This window comes from Alligator mississippiensis, chromosome 13 (assembly GCF_030867095.1).
Source record: "Alligator mississippiensis isolate rAllMis1 chromosome 13, rAllMis1, whole genome shotgun sequence".
NCBI lineage: Eukaryota > Metazoa > Chordata > Crocodylia > Alligatoridae > Alligator > Alligator mississippiensis.
The window spans coordinates 10,344,749-10,365,073 of NC_081836.1; the positions used below are offsets into that span (position 1 = coordinate 10,344,749).

The window sequence follows — 20,325 nt, forward strand, 5'->3', positions numbered from 1 at the left end:
GAGGGTGAAACAAAAGGCTTGCATGTGCTGGTAGCTGATCTGATATCAGCATGGCTCTTTGCTTCAAAGTTTACAGGTAAACATTTTATACAGCAAACACCTTCTGTACAGATTACGGGATACTAAAACAGGCTTAAAGAAGTTTTATTTGCCCATAGTGTCCCCCACAACCCACAGATCAGACCCTCAGAAGTCTTGTCCTGGCCAGCAACCTGCATCTAAGGAAGGGAAATAAGAGCATCTTGTGGAAGTGCTTTTTTCTTATTGATCCTGGCTTAAGATAGAGGGCGAGTCATTGAGTAGCTGTTTCTTTTTTGTTGCGTGGAGGCTTTCAATGCTCCCAGGCAGGAAACTGGCTTGACAAAAGGAGGCCAAGTCTATCTGTGAAGAATGTCTTGCATTTGAAAGCTTGTCTAACTTTATCCCAATTAGACAATTGGTCTAATAAAAAAAAGATACTACCCTAACAAGCCCTCCCCTGTGAACATTCATATGCATGAAATGCCAAGTAAAAGTTAAAGGTTAATCAGCATAATGGTTAAGAAGGGATCCCATCCCAGAGTTCAGTGAAGGCAGACCTTGGCTTAAGTCTGTTACTGTGGATGAAAGCTACAGACATCTTTTACAGTTGAACAAGGTTCTTTACATCTGCCTGTGTCCTTAGACCAACACAGCTACAACCAACCAACAACCCTGTACAGTAAAAGGCTCACAACCTTGTCTGTTAGGACCAGACACCCATCCTGGTTGGAGTACGAATGGGTGTTTGTTGCTACAATTCCCCTCTGCGGGTATTTGAGTCCCATCCCAAAATGCAGTGGATAGAAAAAGAAAACACTACTACACCACCTTAAGTCATGCAGTATGTGCAGCATTAAAATAACCTGTTATGCAGAACACCAGTCCATGCTGGCAGGTGCAGTGGATGTGGTTACCTTCTGGTGTTAAAACAGTGCTTAACTCCATACAAGCAACTGCAGCATGTTTGAGAGGAGAGGTTCCCACTAAAATCACAGCAGCTTCCATCCAGTGAGATTCCCCCCTCCCATCTAGGGACCCCACTGAAACAAAACCCAGAAGCCAAGGCATACAATAGCCAATGACCTGGGAGCATGCTGTCCACTTGGATCAAGTGCTTGAGAGAAATGCCAGCTCACTGCCACTAGCCAGATTGAGAGACAAGAAGAGAAGATGGCATACAAGATATTAGAAGAGAGGTCTCAAGTCTTTCACCACAACAGGAACAGGGAGTGACTGAGTCAAAGTGAACTCTGAACAGGAAGGCAGAGAACTCACCGCACAACCATGAATATGGAGGGTAAAAGCAGTCTTTTACCTAGAATCAAGAAGTGCCAGGAGCCCCACTTGAGCCGATACCCAAGGAAAGCACCTTCAGCAGAGTGTGTGCATGCACGAGTTATAATGCATCTCTTCCCCTACCCCTAGAAAGACTTTCTATGAAACAAAACATGAAGCCACACCTTGCTGGGACTGTTGTATGCTTTTATTTTACCTCACAAGAACACTACAGTTTGTTTGCAGGTACCTGGGGCTGCACTGCCAAGTTACAAGGCTCCACACATTGAGATGGGGGTGAAAGTGTTTTAAGCCCACAGTCGCGAGGTCAGAGCGGAGCCTTTATACATTGTTCCAAGAGGGTTTTTAATACAGAAACTCCCCCACAAGGACTGTTCTACAAAAGCAGAAGTGCTTAAGAACAACAGGTCAGAGCTGGGGAAAAAAACAAAACAAAACATACTAGGTGAAGTCATCTAGGGTGTCTTGGGTAAGAGGACCTGCAAACAGGTCTTGTTCCTTCAGCTGCCCTTCCTTCTAGTACAGGGAATTGTGAGCTAATTAGGCGACTAGTGCTTTTATCCGGAACAGCGGCTGCCTGACAAGCTCAGCTTAGTTGATGCGGGGGTTCCTGAAGTTCCTGCCAGCAAAACGCGCCTTGCTGCCAAGCTCCTCTTCAATTCTGTTTGGGATAGAAACAGGTTTGAGTGCAAGCAGAGAATATGGCACGCCTACCTGTACAACTGGTGTGAAGCCCCCCTCCCCGACAGCAGTGCTGCATTAGGAAGACTAACATCCTCAGCTGTGCAGGTGGTGTCCAAATTCCTCCTGTGACATTGCTGCTGCAAACCTCACATTCAACCTAGCATATGCTACCACTACTAGGTGGTTTCAGAACAAGCCCACATCCCAGTGCTTAACTGCTTACTTGTAGAGATCTGCATCAATGGTAGCATCCTCTTACATGCCCCTAAAGTTTAAGTAAGGAGTTCTCAGCCTGTGTTAGCACATCCCTTATTCTGCCACTGTAATGGCTTGCTTCCCTGAACCATGAGAGATGCAGCAGAGATGTAGCATAGAACAGCCAGAGGCCCAATTGTCACATGAACATTATGTCTGGTTCCTAAAACAAGGCCACTACCTAGATTTTTATTTGCCCCCAGCCAGCCCCTGTCCAGTATGCCCCTTCCCATCCTCACCTCAGGATCTGGTTGTACTTAGCCAGACGCTCAGATCTACAAGGGGCACCAGTCTTGATCTGAAAGACAAGCATTGGGAAGTTAGTTCCTACTGGGCTAAATAAGAGCCTGCCAGGAAAAGTCAGGACTGAATTCCTGTCTTATGCTAGAAATGTGGGGAATCTTATTCCTGTAGACACCATGCTAAGCTGCCCCTGCTTTTTGCCATATAAACTAGTAGTAAGACTAATGACAAGCCTTAAAGAATTAGTGAATCAGCAGCTGATATGAAGTAGTCACAGATTTATTAGTGATGCCACAAGGAAATCTCTTGGCTTATGAGGAAAGAAGAATTCTGGTATTTTTCTTTAGAGCTTCTAGTTAGGCCTCCATACACAAGATTAATGTGGGGGAGGTGGGAGTGGAAGAGTCTGTGCATCAGATGCTACTAACATAGCCCATTTACTTACTAATCACAGGGAAAGTCATTTCAGGTCTAGGTACTGACCTGTCCAGTGCAGAGACCAACCACCAGGTCAGCAATGAAGGTATCTTCAGTCTCTCCAGAACGGTGACTCACCATCACACCCCAGCCATTGGACTGGGCAAGCTTGCAGCTAAAGAGAGTAAGATAAGAATAAGAGCCTGTGCTACAAAGCCATTGCTGGACAGTCTACATTTGTCCAGAGGCTATGAGTGCCAAACAAATAGTTTCTCCCATGCAGTTGGTGCATTTTGCCCCAAACATTACAATGAACTGCTAATTATCAATAGTTATTCTTATTCTGAGAAGAGACTGTCTAGCCCACTATCACTTAATGACTCGTGGAATGGGAACAGCTGTAAGAAGCATTTCATGCAATATACTTCAATCCTGCTTTTATCAGGACCCAGGGAAGTCATTTGTTAGTCTGCAACTTGTGTTGCATTAAAAAAAAAAAAAAAAAGTGTTAGCACCAGAAAGGATAAGTTGGTTTAAATTTCCACTCATCAACAAGACAGCTTCAGCTACTGCTTGGATAGATTCTACTCCATTAAGCAGCAGCTGCAGTGTGCCAACGAGAGGAAATCTATGCAGGTTTGTCCTTTTCAGGGCTTTTATTAGCCAAGAACCCCTGTAGGCCTTACTGGATAACCCTCCTCTTTGTTTCCTCTGGGTGAAGAACAGGGGCAGAAATGCAAGGGTGACTTACGCTTGCAGGGACTCGGTCACACTGCCAATCTGGTTGACTTTGAGCAACAGGCAGTTGCAGGCCTTGTCGTCCACAGCCTTAGCAATGCGTTTAGGGTTGGTTACAGTCAGGTCATCACCAACAACCTGGATGCCCACAGAGGCAGTGAACTTCTTCCAAGCTGCCCAGTCATCCTGGTCAAAAGGATCTTCAATGGACACCACTGAGAGGAGAAAAAGTCTGCCTTTTAGTTAGAGTAAGTGAATCCACAGCCACTTGGAATACCACTGAACAAGGCCTGGTGCTTACGAAAGCAGAGTAGCTTAGAGGCAGAGCTCTGAGTTATGCCCCATGGTTCTGCTAATGCGCCTCTTCCCCACCCCTCCTACTTCTCTGAACATGAGTCTGCATTACAAGCCATCTAACAGGATCCACAAGGGACCCAACTAGTGGCTTTATACCCAACCCCAGGCAGAAGATGAAAGGCAATTCTCTTGAGCTATTTAAACTCCACTTCCAATATTGGTGTAGTTCTATCCTTGCCAGTCTTACAATATAGCGCACATAGGCCCAATAGTTTTCCCTTGGCAACTCCTTTATCAGATCACCATCCACTAAGTACCACTCACCAGGGTAGTTCTTGACAAAGCTCTTGTATAGGTCAGCCAGCTGGTCAGGAGTGATGTATCTGCTGGGGTCATCAGGAGACTTGAAGTCCAAGTCATACTTTCCATCACGGTAAAACTCAGAGGCAGCCACATCCATGCCAATGACAATTTTGTCACTGTAGCCAGCCTTGTTGATGGCATTCTTAAGTAGCTCCAGAGCTGAAAAGTTTGAGCCTGGGTTAGTGTGATCCTCCAAAACTTTAATGCTCATTTCAGTATTGTGCATGCATCTAAACTTTAAGAGGACTCATGCTCCACTTACAGAAAGCCGCATGGCGGCCTTCAACACTACTGAGCATGGACATGAATGTGAAAACCCACTTGCACTTGAAAGATCCACCTCCAGATCCAGGTGGTTTACAGTAGGTGGCAGCAAGCACCCAGACCCTTCAAAGTATGCCACTTGCAGCAGTTTGGAGTGGTAAATTTAGCCTGCTCTGTGGTGGGGCAAAACAGGATTCTATTTCCCTCCTTCCTCTCGCAACCCAAGGGCTGCAGTTGTGCTCTTCCCCGCCCTTCCAGCCCCGCAATACAAGCAGTTATTCCTGACAGGAGGCCTGGCTGCAGAGCCCTTTGATACACAGCACCACTTGGCTGCCTGAAAAGGGGACTGCTGGGTGATCATCATGAGACAGAAATAAGACTCCCATCACTCCTCCCAGACACTGAGCCAAGTGGCAGCTGCACCTGATTATTTACAGTAACAAGTTTCACACTGTATTTGATAAGAGTAAAGTGGTGTTGGTGGTAATCTAGAGTGAGCTGTAAGAGAATTAACCAGAAGCAGTACTGATTTCCAGATGGAATTTAACAATTCAAGAGGACTCTAATAATTAACACAGTTCTTAAGGGGGGCAGGGGAAGAAAAGGTGGGAGGATAGGGAAGAATAAAGTTAAAATGCACTGATCTTATCAGTTAGTGTTAAGGAGAAATGGCAGCTTTTGAGATAAAGAGAACCCCTGGATGTTTGCTCAGGCACCTCAGCAGAACACCATTTTAGAGGGCAACTGTGGACTCTACTGCAAACAGCTTTCTGGTAGTACAGAAACATCTTTAGCACCCTACTGGATGCTAAGTGGCTCCCCTCCTCACTGCTTGGCAGATGGCTGCTGCATGCTGCTAGGCGCAGATGAAGGCACTTTCCACATAACTGGAAAGGCGGCTTTGCTCCCAGAGACTTGTGCTGCCTCAGCAACTGCGGCACTGGAACAGAGGTCGGTTTGTTCCACTCCTTCACTCTGCTTGTCAGGCTGCATGCTGCCAAAAAGTAACTTAAGACATCCCCGCCACCACAAGGGAGGCAGGGTTGAGGGCAGACCAGCGACAACAAATTCTCTTCAAGTGTTCACACCCAACTAAGATGGATGTTAACATGTTTACCCCTTTCTAGTACCCCCCCCCACCCCAATGCTCCTGAGCAGGACATGACTGTCCTCCATGAAGGCAACACAGGAATGAAGTTGCAGCAAGTCACTAAAATCCAAGCTACCTTTCAGCTGCACAAGTTCACGGGATGGCTCTATTAGTTACAATCCAGGCAGAGCCCGGGAAGATTCCGATAGTGGGAAGCTTGGTCTTGTGCAAGTGGCAGTAAATAGTACCCAGTACATCAAGTTTGTCCCAAGAAAGCTGTAGGAGATTGGACTAGCTGACATGTCATTCAAAGTCCATTAAAAAGGAACAGCAAGGACAATAGTCAAAGAGACTGTGACAACAGTCCAAGAGATTTAGAGCCTGTGCTCTGCCAAAGCAAGTCCAGCCCTGCTGCCACTAATATGTGATACCAGAGTTTGACTCTCCAAGCTCAACTCTGCTTTTTACCTTCTTTGTTCTCCAGGATGTTGGGAGCAAAGCCACCCTCATCACCCACATTGGTCGCATCCTTTCCATATTTCTCCTTGATGACATTCTTCAAGTTGTGGTAGACCTCAGCACCAATGCGCATGGCTTCCTTGAAGCTCTCAGCACCAACAGGAAGGATCATGAACTCCTGCATGGCCAGCTTGTTGCCAGCATGGGAGCCACCATTGATCACATTGAAAGCCTTCGAAAGGAAAGGAATAGAGGTCAGGGTCAGCTCTCCACTGGGAACACTGTATTTCCCATTTTTATCCACAACCAATATAAAATTTAAGTGGTTTCGTATGATGCTCCTTTCCCTTCGCAGGGAACAGTCTGCTGTCCAAACCAGCTATTCTTTTGGGTCCAATTCTTGGCTAACCAAGGTCAGTGCCAACGCAGGTAATGACTCACAGACCTTACTCCTGCCCTCAAGCCCCCAAGCTATTGGTTCACTCACCCTGGACACTTCTCACTCTGCACTAAAGGCTTACTCATTTTCCTAAATAGGGTACCAAGAACGTTGCAGCACAAGTCTTGCGACACTGTCTGCTTTATCTGCACCCTCAACCACAGCTTAGGTTCTGAAAGAGATTTAGCAAGGGACCTTTTGACCAAGCTAGTAGTTGAACTCTTCTCCAAAGTCAACAGTACTGTGCTGATATGCACCCTGCTGCAGCTTTGGTGTCATTTGGGGTGGGGGGTGGGGGGGAGTAGATTATGAGAAGCCAACGAGAAGCAGAAGTCCCATAATCTTGCAACGCCACACTCTCGGTCCTTCTGGCATTTTGGAAAATCCCTTCCCACCAAAAAATAGGAAAGGAACATCAGGAAAGCAGCAAAACTAAAGACTTACAGGAACTGGCAGGATGACTTCAGGATTCCCAGCAAGATCAGCAATGTGACGGTAGAGGGGCACACCCTTCTCAGCAGCACCAGCTTTGCACACGGCCAGAGACACGCCCAGAATGGCGTTAGCACCAAATTTGGCTGGAACAGAACAGGGAAACTGTTACCTGGTGTATTATACAGCTCAAAACCACCTCACCTCAGAGGAAGTCAGCTATGTTAATGGGATTATGGCTTTAATTTTATAATCTATAAATGACCCAGTGTTTGAGCCACTGACCACAACCTAGGTAGTCTCAAACCCAAGCTCCCTTCTTCACTCTCACTTGGTTCAATTCCATTTACTGAGGGGCTTTCATTATTTCTGAACATGCCAAATTCTGTCCCATGGACCAACAAACTACCAGCACATAGAGCCCACAATCCTATCGGTAGACTAGTAAAGGGAGTAGGCACCTCCTTTATCAATAACTATTCTTCTGGGCCAACAGGGATCGTGGTAAAAGTAATGAGGGCCATGGTGCAGAGCGCAATTCCCAACCAGTGTGCCAGAGCACCCTGAAGTACCACAAGTTCCATTAAAGGGTGCCTCACAGTGTGAAGAGATAAGCAGATGAGCCAAGTAGATAAATGAAGACTTGGGTTTGAGCCTCCACTGCTCACAGCCCCTCTGCAAGGAGCTAAGCTTGTTTCCCCCAGGTAGGGGATACGCACATATACAACACTGTTCTGACTACTGCTCAGAAACTGCATTGCCTTCACATGACAATCCAGGACACACTTGCTGCCAAGCAAGCAAGTCTGCAGAGCAAGCCACTTACACTTATTCTCCGATCCATCCATTTCCAGCATCAGTCGGTCAATCTTCTCCTGCTCCACAACACTGATGTTCTACAGAAGAGAAGGACAAGGTGAAACCCCACTGAGAAATAAAACCATACTGTGTCACCTGCCAGCCTGTGGATTTCTTCACCACTTCAACTTCAAGGGCTGCTATTAGCTGGAGGCCTAAAGAGATGCAAAGTTTGCAACTCCCAGTCATTTACAATCCCAGGAGGACAACACTGTACGCAATGGCAGAGCAGGGAAGCTAGTTTTACTATATGAATGGCTACTGGCTTCTAGTTAGGTATAAACTGTAATCAAGTAGACCTGGATAAGTTCAAAGAGGCAGGTGATGAAAACCCCCCCACCCCTGCTGAGCCCCAAATGCATTACTTCCAAGCTCTGAAGGAAATTCTTAATCCTCACTTTATAGTCAAGTAAGCCTTCCCCCTCCATCTCTACCCCAAACCACGAGAGGGACAAGTACAGCTGCACATTTCTCATTTAGACTGTAAATAAGGGTGACTGACTCTAGTTCACTCAAATTTTCACACCCATCAAAAGTTAGGAGGGGGAAAGCTTATTTGACTTGTCTCCAGAGGTTGTTGCCACTGCAACTATACCACTTATTGTGGATGCCACTAAAAATAAGTTGGCTTGGATAACTGACTCTGAATCAGGCCAGGCTGATAAACTACACTGAAAGTGAAATCCCAGTCTTTAAGCTTTTAAGAGCCAAGTTTTACACAAGATGGGTTTTGAGTTTTTGGCATTAGGAGTGAGCGTGCACTGAACATTCACAAGGTGGATCTGTGTGCTGCAACATAGAGATGTTGCCACAGACTAAGTCAGAGGACATTTTGGGTAACTCCGGGTTATAGCTGCACTGAGTGGATGCTGTTATTGTCCTTAGAAGGGAGCTTGTTCTCATGCACTCGCACAAAGGCCAGCTACTTATCAGTAAAGGACCATTTAGGGGGGGCAAAACCAGTTACTACTGAGAAATGCTGCATTTGCATTAATTGGTGTTAGTTAAATAATGAATGCTCCTACCTTGCTAATCAGTGCGGGTGCAATTGTTTTATTGACGTGCGCAACAGCTTTTGAGACACCTGGAAGGAACAAGCACATCAAATCACTGATCAAACACAGGCCAAGCAGGCATTAATAGATGATCACTAGAGAGAAATCCCACCCCAACCACCCTATGCCATTCTTTTCCACCCATCAAACCTTGGTTTTCAATGCCAAATCTAAATGCTTTCTGGTCATGAGCTCAGGTGTGTGGCAAGTTATATCATGGAAAATAGCCATCATCTAAGAATGCCTGCTGGAAGGTTAGTTTGCAAGACCATGCACTGGAGAAATCTGTCCATGTGACAGGTTGCAATGAAACACGCATCCATTACCTGAGTACACAATGCTGGCGCCAGGAACTCGTTAACATACTTAACAGCTCTGGATACACCTGACAGAGTGAAATGGACAAGAGTAAAGGAAGAGATGAAAGCCCATAGAAGAACAAAGCAGACCGTGCAGAAGGAGGAAGAGGAAAAAAAAAAGGTCAGAGGCAAGCCTGGGAAGGACTGTGGCCATCTCTCAGGCTAGCAGGCCATCTCAGGCTAGCAGAATGCCCTATCCTCAGCAGCAGATAGAAGCAAAGAGGTCACAAGACAGTGCAAGTTATTCTTCTCCAGCCAATCCTGGTTGATTATGCCCCCCAGGAATCTTGCCCAGTTCCAGAACCTACTAGGAAATTTGCAGCACTTCAGGCCTTCATTGACTGATCATGACAACTTTCAGGAAAGGCCTTCAGGTTCTTTAAGTAGCAGGGGTGGGAAAGGAGGCAAGGGAATGGGGATTTAAGAAAAGGGCCAATTTGCATTTGTTTAAATATCTGCAGCCAGGTCATGTCCTCAGAACATGGGTGCAGGTATCAGAGTTCTGTCCTTGGCTGAAGCAGCTGCCCGCCAGTACAAGATGCTGCCCATGCGCCAACATTTTCCTTTAATGAACAAACGAATGAAAGGAGAAGGACAGATGCAGGATCAGCACACACAGCCATGCTACTTCTGTACACAGCTAGGATCAGCCCAGCTGTTCAACCCAGAATCAAAACAACCCAGCAAGTCAGTTGTGCCTGCAAAATACACAGCTTGCCATTACAAGAGATCAGTCCCCCAAAACCCTGATAGACTGCTTTTTCTCCATCAGCATAGGATAAAGAAAAATTCAGCAGTGCACACACCCCCCTCTCTTGTGATAAGGGCTCTCAAACAAGATGCAAGCTAGTAGCTGTTACAAAAGGCTCCTTTGTTCAGAGGACATTGAGCAAGTCGGTTAAATAAAACTGGCTAAGAATAGTGAAGGCAGATTCAACCTGCATTATTTAACAGAGGCTCTTGCCTGCCATCTGCTCAGAAAGCTTCAGACTTCAGTTAATTTCCCTTCATTCTTTATTGGAGATCTGAGAGCCTGTTGCTCCTGCATCTCATTCCTTGCCCGATACAAAACAGCCTTCAGACAGGATTGCTACCGATGAACATTGATGTAATTTCAAGCAGAGGGCTGGGGCTCCATATACAGAATCGCCAGCAGCAACAGATAAGCCCTCAAAATCCTAGTTGCACAGAGAAATATCTGACTTCCCCTCCTTGTCTAGGAGTGCTTCCAAGCACTTGATGTGGCTAAATTTGAGACATCAAGTCCTTCTGTTCTACCAGAGGGGCTCCAGGTCTTGACCAGCTGGGAATTTTTTGCATTCCCATGTTTATTGTTATGCTTTTGGGCTAAGCTCTTTTATTATTTTAATTGAAGGGCATAATCCAATGAAGATCCCTGTTCTTTCCCAATATGGATGTTGCATTATATTGGATCTAGTTCCCCCTGGACAGTAACCACCACTCAAGTGAAAACCAACAACAGTTTAATCACTCCCGACTGATATACAGCAGGAATACCTGACTACATGTAGAATATACAGCACCATGGAGGCCTTCAAAGCTTTTAAATATGTGTGATCCCCCCCACCCCAGAGTAATGGAAGTAACAGATATCAACATACAAACCTCACCAATGCAAATAATGTTAAGTGATTGCATTAATTACTCAATTGACAGGCTACTTACAGCAACAGGAAAGAAACAGCTCTGCACCTCTGAAGCAGATGGTTTATAAACCAAGTGTTTCATGGTTGTGGGCACTTTCACTTGTTTATAGACAGAACTAGTTATCACTTAAGAGTTCCCTCCAAGTCAGCATGATCAGGACTGCAGTAGCTCATGGTCGTATTTTTTGCAGGCCCATCCTAAAGACTGCAATTTGAAAGCTAACTTTGCCCTCCCCGCAAGATAAGCTCCTGCCCCAAACAAGATGGAGTTGACTAAATGCAGCTGTTCTTTGAACTGGACAACATCTGCAGAGAATCTGGAGCACAACAGGCAAGCTTCCTTTTAAGATTAGCTCAGCATCCCCACCAGCTGCTTTGGATTGCAGATGCCATCAGTAGGAAATTTTAGTTTTTCTTCCTCAACTTGATACCAGACTGCACAGATTGCTACCAAATGGTTCCGGGGACAGCGTTTTCAGCACTCAGCCCACAAGCTCTCTCCAGGCTCTATACAGCGATCATTCCACTAGCTAGCAAGTCTGGATAATGAGCTCTTGGACTGGGTGGCTTGGATCCCCATCATTCAGCACCTGTTCTGTGCTCTGTAAAGTGTTCTCTTGTGTCAAGTCACATGCAAGGCAACACAAAAGCTGACTGATGAAATAGCCTATTGCATACCTTGATATCCAGGACCAGCTAAACAGGAGCGGCTGAGCTCTGTATACTCACCTAGGCAAGTACAAGCATTTAAGGGGCTTGCTGTTGCCAGTTTTAGCTGTTCTAGAGCTCTGAGAACACAGCATCAGAGCATTTCCATGCAGCGATTCAACCCAACTGGCTGTTAAAATGACTTCATGTAGGCCAGTAACCATCATGTTAATGCACAGCAGGGAGGATGGGATGGAGGGTCAAGCAGCTCTGTTGTGATCTAACAGGAGGCAGCTGGCACAAGAACTGGCGCTCTCATATTGGCAGCAACATGTCCTGCACATCAGCTCAGGCTGGACACTGCAGAGAAATAAGTGAATTCGGGGTTTTACCTTTTCCCATGAAGCGAGTCTTGTCATTGTCACGAAGCTCCAGAGCCTCATAGATTCCAGTTGAGGCACCGCTTGGAACAGCAGCTCTGAACAGACCTGATTAAAACAGAAAAAAAAGTGTGTAACTCACAGGGAATTAGATCCCAGGGAGCCTCCTGTGCCTGGGCCACTAATGCGACATCACTAGAGATATCCTCTTCACACCAAGATCTCCTTGCTGAATCAGGAAACTTTCCTCCCTAATAGAACTTCAGACTATATGATTAACCCATTAAGACAGCTTGGCTTGTGGAAGATAGGCTGGATTAACTAAAAAACCCCAAAAAACCAAACAAACCCCAAGAGTTTGCCTCCTCTATGTCTGCAGCAGACACAGGCTCTCCATGACTCACAGGCAGATGGATAAACTACCCATATGTCACTAAGCAATGGAGGCATCTAGCAGAAACTGGCAATTGCCTCAAGTTAGCCAGAGAAGCATCACTTAATTCCTATTAAAGAGGATCCCTGCCAGGGTTTACTCAACACAGAGAATGCAAATACAGTTTTTGGCTCCTAGCAGAAGCAGAAGAACTGTTTCAGACTAGTCCCGATGGGGTAGGTCATGCTGTGGATTCACCCATTGCCAGAACTGTTTTCTAGTCATTTAAGGGTTGTCCTCTCAGGCTGAGCATAAGCTCCAGGCACTCCACCTCCTTGCTGAGATCGCTCTATGTAGGGAAATAAGGGAGCACTTGCTTTAGAAATAAGGAGTCCACTTGGATCCCACTGATCTTCTGTCCTCATCCCACTACACCAGGGAGATTAGTCTGGGAAATCTCATTAAGAGAAAGCATTTATGTATTACAGCTATTGTAAGTGCTCATTCCACCAAGCCACCCTAGTATGGACCAGCACAATGGAAGTGTCAGATCTCATCAGATATGGGGCACTAAACAAAAAGAACCTACTAAGAAGCATGAGCTGACCTTGCAGTGACCAAGGGAGATGAAAGGGGTTAGCTATGCAGCCCCAATTACAGCAAAGAAGCCGTCTAGCAGTGTCTAGAACAGGGGTGGACAATTATTTCGGGCAGAGGGCCACTTAGTGAGTTTTGCCAAGCCACTGAGGGCCACATGACAGGCAGCCAGGGGCAGATAAATATTAATTTTCTAAATGTTTTAGGGGCCCCGTGAACCAGATAGAATGGCCTGGCGGGCCGCATCCAGCCCACAGGCTGCATTTTGCCCACCCCAGTCTAGAAACATCCCACACTGAAATAGCAGTGTTGGAGCAAAAGGCATTGATAGATTTTTTTTTTTTCCCTAGGCTTGCATTGCAGCCAGGGGCCTACAGTCAGCTAACTGCTGAGGAAGAGAGATTGCTCAACTACAGGAAGTGGTAGACAGCACTTCTGAAGGGAAGTCAAAACGCTAGAGAGCTGAACTTGAGATACACCTTAAAAGGGAGGGGCAAGGGCGAGGCAGAGCAGAGGAGTAAGCTAAAACCACCACTGTGGCTGTTGAAGCATGGAGCCAAAGGCTGTTGCTTACCTGGGGGCTTTGCCCCAGTTAGTGCTCAGTGAAGTTCATCCCTGTTTCAGGCAGGGTAAGCTCCACTGGCCGCATACAAAGCTACCAGCAACAGCATATTGGGCCACTTGAGGCTAGGCAGTGCATTTAAAAGCTGCCCTCCTAGAGCCCCTGTTTTCAAGTTCAGAAATTCCCATGCAGGTTTGTAGGAGACATGGGTAAAAAAGGTCTACTTCAGACTTGCTGGTAACCACAAAGACTGCAAGGGAAGCTGTGCAAACTAAAAGCAAGCTTGTTTAGTGCTCACTTTTCTGACACGTAGAGAAAATTATTAGCTCTTCCAAACTCATTAGGCAGCAGCTTGGACAGAGAAAGCATTATTAATGGGCACATCAGCTTGTTCTAACACCCAAGCACAGGGCAGCAATAGTCACACTGGTAGTGTGCTTTGTCCCCGTCAGTCCAATTTCCCAATCTCTACTCATCACTTGCTGGCAAAGCTTGCAGGACAGGGAGGTTCTCAGGTCTGTGCACAGGACGTGACCATGGGCACACACTCACTGGAAACCCCACTGTCCATGCTCAGCTTAATTAGGCCAACGGAGTCCATCGTGGGGAAATTGGATGGAAGTTCTTCCTTGGGCTTCAATAGCCAGTGTAGCTTAATGAGTTGAGCATGAGTAGTAGTAAAGCAGAAGGAACACATGAAAGCCTCGCCTGTGGCATACTAATTAGCACCCTTTCATACTTGGGAGGGCTTGAAACTAAAAAGTGGAGACCCCATGATAATTTGCCAACCTCTGGTCTGTCTGCCAGTTACTACTAGATAGGTATTGAAACCAGAGCTTCTCCCTGGATAGGTTCCTGTGTAGTAGTCTCCATGCTACAGAGAAACCTATTAAAATGATCACAGAAATAGACACAAAGGGTTGGAGGGAGAAACTCTGAGTGTACATCTTCCAAAATAAGCCATAAGATTCAGGGGTTCTCTCTTCCCCCTCCCCCAGAACGGCTCAGATAACAGTAACAGCATAAAAAGTTTTATATGCCAACCGAATACCATCTAGCTCTTCCTCCTAAATCTCTCTCCATGTAAGTCCGTTTCACATCCCCAAGAGACCCTGGAATATGGAGAAGACCACCTTGCAGGTGTGCAACACTCCTGGCCAGAAACAGCTCAAGTTGAGTTCAGAAAAAGAAAACTCACCTTTGCTGGTATAGAGATCTACCTCAACAGTGGGGTTCCCACGGGAGTCAAAGATTTCACGAGCGTGGATCTTGAGAATCGACATTTTGAATACCTGCAAAAAAACAGAAAAAAAAAGTACATATTAAGGAGGGGGAGACACAAAACAGAAGCATGTGGTATCACTAAGTGGCACCAACGTAGTCAATATTGCTACTCACTTTCTTTAGCAGACATAAGAACAAATTACAAGAAAAAGCACAGATCAGGTATTTTTTCCTTTGCTAAAAAGTTTCTTCTCTGTGTTTCACAAATAGCATAACTGGTTATTTGGCCCGAAGAGTTTTCAAAAAGGTGGCAAAATGATTTAAGCAAACGTTCCTTTGAAAAATACCAGCCCAGAGAAAAATAAAGCATCCTTGATGCACACAGGTAGTAGGTAAAGCCCCCTTAAGGAAAAGCTCTGAAATGCAGAGGTTGCCAATCCCATTCATTGTAGTCAAGGGCAAGTAACTTTAACAGCCGCTTCATCGGTACTCCATATGGCATAGGTCTCATTTGCAGGTGCAGAGAATATAAGTTCCTATTTTCTCCATCCATGTCCCCCCATTTGTTTTCCTGCCATCAAGCACCTATCACTCGTTCACTCCTAACTGTACAGAACAGTACTAATGGGCAGCCGTATACAAATGCTGATTTACATGGATCAAGAGATCAGTTTTGGTAAGTGCCTTTTCTACTCCAGTTACTAAATCAGCCATGACGTCCTCTAAAATCTGTCTCTATTTAAAGCTCTTCTGGTACCCAGCCACCTAGAGAGAGCTAGCAGCACAGATTAACTAGGGCATACTACAGTGAATATACCCTTCAGGTCTCCCTCCCCTGTGTTTCAAAGGGAGCCTCCAAAAAAAAGAAGATATTCTGGCATGCTTTTCCTTTGCATGTCTCAACCTATTAAGGGACCAAAGCTACCTGCTGTATAACAAGCAGCCTGCAGAGTAACACTGCTCTAGCTGGGATGCTGAAAACCTTGCAGTGGAGAGAGTAATTCATTTGACAAGGGGGAAGGAAAGGGAAATCTCCCAGTCTTCATTGTTAAAAATCTTTAAAGATTATCTGCTAGTGCTGGGGAGCACAGTGCTGTCAGTAACATGACAATGGCAGATTGGCTCTGCTCCTATTACTTGTCCTCAGCCTAGGTTTTAAAGGAGAATAAATGCCATTTATTGCAGTTATGCAAGACTGGACAGGTTTTAAACCAACTCCAGGAAGCAACCGTGTACAATGGTTTAAGCAACGAGGCTAGTTTCTACACGGACTCTTTATCTAGCAGCATTTGCATCCCGGTGGGGTGGGGTCACTGCTTCTGGGAACGGACAAAGAGCCTTAAGGAGATTGCTAAAATACCGTGATCAGGGCTGTAACTGATGGTTCCCAGAGAAGGAAGGGGATCACCTCTCTCCCGACTTCTGCTCCAGCACAAGGAGGCCATTTTGTTTCATCCCTTTAACTCGGTGAGCTGTCTGGCTCATTCTGAAATGGGGGAGTGAGGAGCAAGGGGACAAGAAGCCTTTTTTGTTGGGGGTTTGTTTTGTGGGGGTTTTTTTAAAGAAAAAATAACCCCCACCTTTTTCTGCTCTGTTGCAAGAGCCACAGATTGTCAAAGTTCAGTCTGACTGCACAGCCATCTGCAGTAGAGATGTGATTGCACAAAAATGTCCTGCAGCGTGACAATCCTGACTTGCATCTCCTTCCCCTCTATATTCCCTTGCCTTTTCCCAGGGATAGCTTAGGGCCCACACTCCCCTCCCATGATGTTTGATTGCTGATATGATGTAGCGTTTCCTTTCCCTGTGCCCAAATCCCTATAATCCAACTGAGGCTGCTTTTAAACAGCAGAGCTCATTAGGCTCTCCTATGGGCTGCATCTTGCTTTCATTTTCAGGGCTGCAGTGCAATCAAAGAAATGATGTCCCACCTTCCAAGAGAGATGTCAGTTCACAAGGAAATGGAGCAGTGAACTTCTCCCTTGTACAAGCAGGAGACTATTTCTCCTAAGCATTCCTCACTGTGGCCATCTCATAAGGTCCCGGACAAGGAGGCACATTGCTCCAACGTCCTTGACAAAATGCCCTCCCCAAAGCCCCTCCCCTTCCTTAGCAGCCATGCAGTTTCCAGCGCTGCAGCGTTACACAACTGCACAGAGCCGTCTGCCAGATAGTCTGACCCGACATGGCTCAGGTGCCTCCTGCTCCGATTCACTCGACCTCAGCCACGAAGGGGAAAGGAGAACAAGAGCCACCTCAACCCAGCTATGCTCCTGCCTGCCTGACTTCATGTTGCTGGTTGCATGCCAGGGAGAAAAGACTCTAGAAGCCAACATCTACAAAAGGATTTGGAAAGCAGAAATGTTCCTGGAGTCTATTCAGTGCTTGGAGATGGAGCCATGAATATAAAGTCTGCACAGCTGCAGCTTTGTATCTTGGTAGTTACAAAAAAAGAGGGAAACATTGAGCAACTAAGTTGCTCCTGATCTATGAGCAGGGTCAATTCTCCTATTAGGAAGACAGGAAAAGGCAGGCAGGGAACACACGCTAGGCTGGGACTTGCAGCATCCCGAATTCTGTCGCATCAAGCCTCTCAGATGTCTTATGTCCCATCCAAATTCTGGTGTATGGGGACAGTACATCACACAAGCAGCTGGCATGGGAAATTAAGCCAATTTCAACCTCAGGATTAAACAGATTGAAGAGACTTTTAGGCCACATCTTCACTGCCAAAAAAGGGAAGGATTCTGTGGCTAACTCACACTTGCCAAGTCATTATGCAAACGCCCCTGTTCTGGTAAGGAAATATGGTCTAAGATGGACACAGCCACTCGTTGCTGCTCAATATGACAGGCTGCTGAGGACGATGAAACAGTCCAAAGCGCAAGGGCACGTCCATGGCAGAGTCCTGCCTCTCTGCAGGGCCCAGGTTTTGTTATACAGCCACCAGCAGTTTGCTTGAACTTCCACTTGGTGCTGAACAGGATTTCCTGGAGGTCTGCAACCTCACCTACACCAGGTAATGAGCAAATGCAGCAGGGCGAGGTCCTGACACATCGCTTCCACAAGATAAGATGCAGTCAGAGTATGACCTTAGCAAGGACTCCTTCAGATCCCACCTCTCGACATACAGCACGTGGCTCATTCATTTGTATGCCTTCCATGCAACAGCCCTTAGGACCGTGCTTGGCACCCAGTGTGGCAGGGAATGCAGAAGTCAGGAAATGCCCAACTGTTCGGAGTCCATGTTTTTAATCAAGTGGAGGCCAGGGACTGCATTGCCTCCATTTGTGGTTTTGGAAGCGAAACAAGGGCTTCCTTCCTGCACAGCTCAAAGCCTGCATCCCTGCCCTGTGACTCAGCGTAGCCATTAACGGAAAGTCTGGATGACTAAAATTCCTCTCCTGACCACCTGCACCAACCCAATGCCAGTCAAAAGGAGACTTTGCACCATTTTTTCACTAGTGCATCAAGACAGTGGAGAGTCCCATCAGGTTACAGCCATTACCTCCCACCCTGTTCCAAAAGCAATGGGACATTTCATTATTTTCATGGTCAGATTTCAGTGACAGCCGCTAGCAGAGAACATTGGTCGAGCAATACACTCAATATTTGAGAACCAGGGCTGAAGGGCAGCTACTGTCGCAAGAGAGGAGAAGGTCCAGGGGACTGAGCAGTATCCAAGACAAACTGTCACTTGGGCCGTTAATCATTAAGAGGGGCATTTTATCTAGTCTTTGAGGAAGCAGGCTGCAGAACAGCACACAAATACGCACCCTGAAAGCTGCTCCCTTCCATCGATACAGCATGACTCAGTTCTCACTACAGGGAGGTGCACTCCTACTCAGCACTACTAACGTCATAGGAAAAGGAGGACTTAGGTAACCTGCATATATTACTGCGGCTGAGTCATAAGAGGCCGTTTCTAGAGGTCTAGTTCCCACTGCAAAGAGCACGTGCTTGACTGCTACAGCGTGCCTGGCCTGGCCGATATCAGCATGACCCAGGGGCCTGCAGGCCTTGCAAATCACTCCCTAGCTCTGCCCAGATTAGATGAGGAGCTGGTATGCGAGGCAGGGGAGCAGCCCAGAATGGGGTTGCTAGGGCTGCTCTGCTCTCCGGTTTCAACACCAGGCCCTTGCCCTGGCTCTGCACCCAACAGTGCCTGCACGGGCAGGGGAGTGAAACCCAGGACGGAGGGAGGGATTCAGGGCACGGGGGAGGATAAGGAAATGGAGAGAGGGAAAAGAAGTAGAAAGTGCAGAGGGGGGAAATAGGAGGAACAAGGAGGAGGAGGAAGATGCAGAGGGGGGAAATAGGAGGAACAAGGAGGAGGAGGAAGATGCAGAGGGGGGAAATAGGAGGAACAAGGAGGAGGAGGAAGATGCAGAGGGGGGAAATAGGAGGAACAAGGAGGAGGAGGAAGATGCAGAGGGGGGAAATAGGAGGAGGATGCAGATGCAGGGGTGGGGGGCGGGTGGATGGGACTAGGAAATGGAAGGAGGGAAGAGGAAGAAGGTGAAGAAGTACTGGAAGAAGCGGAAGGATGGGGACTAGGAAGCAGGAGGAGGGCCGAGGAAGGGGCTGACGACGATGGGAGCAGGGAAGCCGCCTGCCCAGCGCACAGCCCTGGTCCTGGTCCTGCTCCCGCCCGGCCCGGCCCGGCCCGGCCCGCTGCCCGGGGCGCGGCGGGGGAGAGACGCAGCGCCCCCCGCTCCCTGCAACCCCACGGCCCGCCCGCCCGCCCGCCCGCCCGCACGCACCGGGACCCAGCAGCAGCAGTGGCAGCGCCCAGACACGACCCGACACGACCGTCTCCGCCGGCAGCTCGCAGAGAGTGGGCCGAGCGGCCGCCCGCGCGCCTATACCCGCCCCATGCAGATGCGCCGCCCGGCCCGCCACGCCATTGGTCCGTCCGGCTCCGGCGGCCGCCTCCCATTGGCCCAGCGGGGCCTGGCGCCGCCCCGCCCCTGCGCTCGTGCGGGACGTGCAGGCGCCGTGGAAAAACCCCGCGCCGCGTGCGGGCCGCGCCGCCAAGGGTTAACCCCTGTGTCCCCCCAAACATGCACACCCCTACACACACATCTATGCACACAGCAAAGCCCCCTCAGGTTTAGCAGCGCCCCAAAGAGCGGGGGTGCCCTATGCCTGCAAATCCGAACCCCCTTTTTAAAAGAGGTGCTTTTGGGTGCCTCTGGTTGGCGGCCGGGTGCTGCCAGCAGGGTTATGCCCCGGGTAAAGCGGAGGAGCAGCCCCCAGGGCAGCCCACCGCGGGACTGGAGCCAGGCCTGGCTTTCTGGGACTACGAAGTTGCTGGGGAAGGTCCTTTCGGGCCTCCAGATGGATTTGCAACTATCCCCCAAATGCAGCCCAGCATCGGGCAGAAATTCATAACAATCAAATAATAATAAATTGGAAAGGTTTCTCTGTTTGGATTTTGCCTTTTGGAATGATTTTCATTCAGAAAATTTACCTAAAGTTACTCGTAGTAAAAACTGGGGTGAGGACCCTGAAATCAAAAGCTGACACTTTGGTTCAGATGGAAGAAAAGCCCAAATGAAGTCGTTCGGGGTTTTCATTTTGCTCAGGAAACTGGAAAAGCAA

At 47.5% G+C, this 20,325-nt stretch overlaps 1 protein-coding gene across 1 annotated transcript; it reads right to left on the minus strand.

The window, feature by feature from the left end:
• Nucleotides 1-1,496: 1,496 nt before the first annotated feature.
• On the minus strand, nucleotides 1,497-19,523 carry ENO1 (enolase 1; the record flags this gene model as incomplete). The annotated part of the gene is given in 12 exon segments (NM_001287269.1): nucleotides 1,497-1,978; nucleotides 2,496-2,554; nucleotides 2,983-3,091; nucleotides 3,668-3,869; nucleotides 4,276-4,473; nucleotides 6,137-6,359; nucleotides 7,011-7,144; nucleotides 7,825-7,894; nucleotides 8,882-8,940; nucleotides 11,978-12,073; nucleotides 14,696-14,789; nucleotides 19,485-19,523. Coding segments are annotated over 11 exon segments (1,305 nt in total). The 5' UTR covers nucleotides 14,781-14,789; nucleotides 19,485-19,523.
• Nucleotides 19,524-20,325: the final 802 nt, after the last annotated feature.